The following is a 2,771-nucleotide window of genomic DNA, read 5'->3' on the forward strand; positions in this document are numbered from 1 at the left end:
GGGAAAACAAATTCCGAATATGCTTTGTAATTCTTATACATCAATTGCTATGAGGTTACATTAACTTAGGCCATCCATTGAATGCATGTTTCCTTGTCACCTAGGCAATGACTCCTTGTTCCTCCGACTTCATCAATCCAATGGAGACAACACTAGCTTATCAAACGAATGCAAAAAGAACACGAGCTTATTAACCCAATCCAAAAAAAAAACCCAATCCAATGGAGACAACACTAGCTTATCAAACGAATGCAAAAAGAACACGAGCTTATTAACCCAATCCAAAAAAAAAACCCTTTCACAAAAAAAACAGGGTTTAGTGTATTTTATACCTCTAATACTTCTAGTGGAGTTAAATTTGTTCAAATTTCTAGATTTTTGAGGTTTCAAATGATTTTAAATTAGTGAGAGCTACCTCCAATCTTCAGAAATGAAGATATTTCACCCTTGGGTGAAAATTTATCTACCTTTCACTTGTAAAGCCTGTCACATTTGGTCCTTCAATGCATTTCAAAAATTCAGTTCACATGCAAAGAGCTCTAAAACCTGTCACATTTTGGCCCATTGTGGGAGTTTCAACTTCCGCGTTACCAGAGAATTACAGACCCGTGACTCCCTAGCCACGCTCATTATCGTCTTAATTGGTGCGAGTTGTGGAGTCTGCTTTGCCATTGACGCAGTCGAATGGAAATGGGGAGTCGGTGGCTAACTTTCGTGAAAGGTCGGTTGTCAGCCCGGGGTAGTGAGAGTGGGGAGGGCAAGCCATTTTGCAAGGTGCTCGCTGCTATGCGTTGGGCGAATGAGAGGGAGTATGATCCTATCTTCTTCACTTTGGGCCCTTATCATGCCAAGCTCAGTGTGCCCCCTTCCCCCTGTGACCACTTCAAGCTCCAAGCAGCCAACGCGCTGACTTCCATCGAAAGCTTTAGCAGTCTAGTGTCCAAAATACAAGAGCGAGACTCCGACATCAGAGATCTGTATGCTGAGCCATGGGATCACAGCCAAGACCTGGTCCAGCCAGAAGCCCTTGCGCACCTCCTAGCTCTCGACGCCCTCACCATCGTAGCTGCCGCTTGTAGCACACACTTATTCCAAACTCAAGACGTGGTCTCCGCAGTCTTGCGTGACGCCTTCCTTTTAGAGCATCAGCTTCCCCTCTTTGTCCTTCAGTATGCAATCGAGAGCTTAGTGCTGGTTCGTGGGGTGAGCCTGGAAAGTGTTGTCAAGGTCTACGCTAGAATTCGAGGTCCTCATTCGTTCTTGTCGGACGCCTCCTGGTGTTGGAGGGCGCCGTCTACCTCCAATCAATCTATGATAGGCTGTATTTATGACATATTGACATGCAGTGCTACTAATCAAGCTGTGATAGCCATTTCTCTGCCCAAGCTAGATGAAGAAGCACCATCAGCACTCCCATCGGCATCACAACTTCAGAGATGTGGGATCAGTTTTGTGGCTTGTCGCTCAGGTCGCTTCACAGCGCTCAGCTTCGACGAGCGCAAGCATATCTTGATTCTGCCAAAAATCACCGTGCACGATGGCACACCATCGTACCTCCTCAACCTCGTTGCTTACGAGGTGGCTTCTCGCGAGTGCCCTGTCATCAGCTCCTTCATAACAATGATGGACTGCCTAGTCGGCGGAGAGGAGGATGTGCAGTTGCTGGTGGAAGCTGGAGTGATTGACAACCAGTTTGGAAGCCACAAAGACCTGGCTTTCATGTGGAACAAAATGGCTGTGTATCTGCCTCTTACCATCACCGATAAGGATGCCACCACCGTAAAGAAAGTCAATTCCGCCTGCAAGATCAAATGGTATCAGTCCATTGCGGCGTTCCGAGGCAGCATTAAGAAATTCAATGCCGTCTGCAAGTTGAAATGGCGCACGTCGATAGCGGGGTTCCATGATACAAACCCCGGCGACAAGAAGCCTTGGCTGCTCATCTCCATCGTGGCCGGGACCTCCTTGTTTGTTATGACATCTCTCCAAACCATATACACCATCCTGCAATACTACGCATCCTGAAGAAGATGGTACCTCTCTCGAAATCATCTACAACATGCGGCGCCTTCAAAGATTTTATGTGATGCCAATTATAATTCCCCTATCTTAGTTATGCCAATTATCATTCCCCTATCTTTGTTTGATACAAGAAGTTTTCAATGAACCTTCATAAATTCTTGAAAAGTCTATATGTTAAATGAACATGGGTGATGCATATTCTATGTTGATATTTATGGATATAGCTCTGAGCATCAGCCATTGTTATAATGATAATGTTATTTACAAAATTGTTCCTAAATTGCTACATGCCTTGTAAGTTAAATTTTATGCATTCATAAATTTCAAAGTTGTCCACACAGCTTAGAGGAATAATGAAAAGAGAAAAAGGACGTGACACAAGGCTAACACTCACCAATGGATGAGCTCACACTTTGGGGGGGGGTGTACTACTAAGAAACCCTATGTATCAAGTGCGTTTAAGGGGTATTTCAAAAACCTTTTACTTGTGAATTTTTCAAGAATAAAACTACATCTTTTTCTTTATGGACTTATGTTATTTTTCTAAAATCATTAAAAAAAACCCTTCTATCAATGAATTAGATCAAATCATGGTCTCTAGAAATGATTTGAATTTGAAGTTATATTGATATACAATGAAGAAGCATGGATGATTTTCTTTTCATAATTATTTGCTAAGATAAACTTTGAGTGCTTTGTTTGCAAAAAAACACATATACTCTTCAACATATTTCTATTGTAGACATATT

The 2,771-nt window shown here is 42.8% G+C and overlaps 1 protein-coding gene across 1 annotated transcript; it reads left to right on the plus strand.

The window, feature by feature from the left end:
• Positions 1-615: 615 nt before the first annotated feature.
• LOC147611661 (uncharacterized) lies at positions 616-2,231 on the plus strand. The gene has a single exon (XM_086785014.1). The coding sequence runs from the start codon at positions 685-687 to the stop codon at positions 2,023-2,025; it is 1,341 nt and encodes a 446-aa protein (XP_086641140.1). The 5' UTR covers positions 616-684; the 3' UTR covers positions 2,026-2,231.
• Positions 2,232-2,771: the final 540 nt, after the last annotated feature.

Source organism: Cibotium barometz, chromosome 47 (assembly GCF_041138505.1).
Source record: "Cibotium barometz isolate CiBa-2024 chromosome 47, ASM4113850v1, whole genome shotgun sequence".
NCBI lineage: Eukaryota > Viridiplantae > Streptophyta > Polypodiopsida > Cyatheales > Cibotiaceae > Cibotium > Cibotium barometz.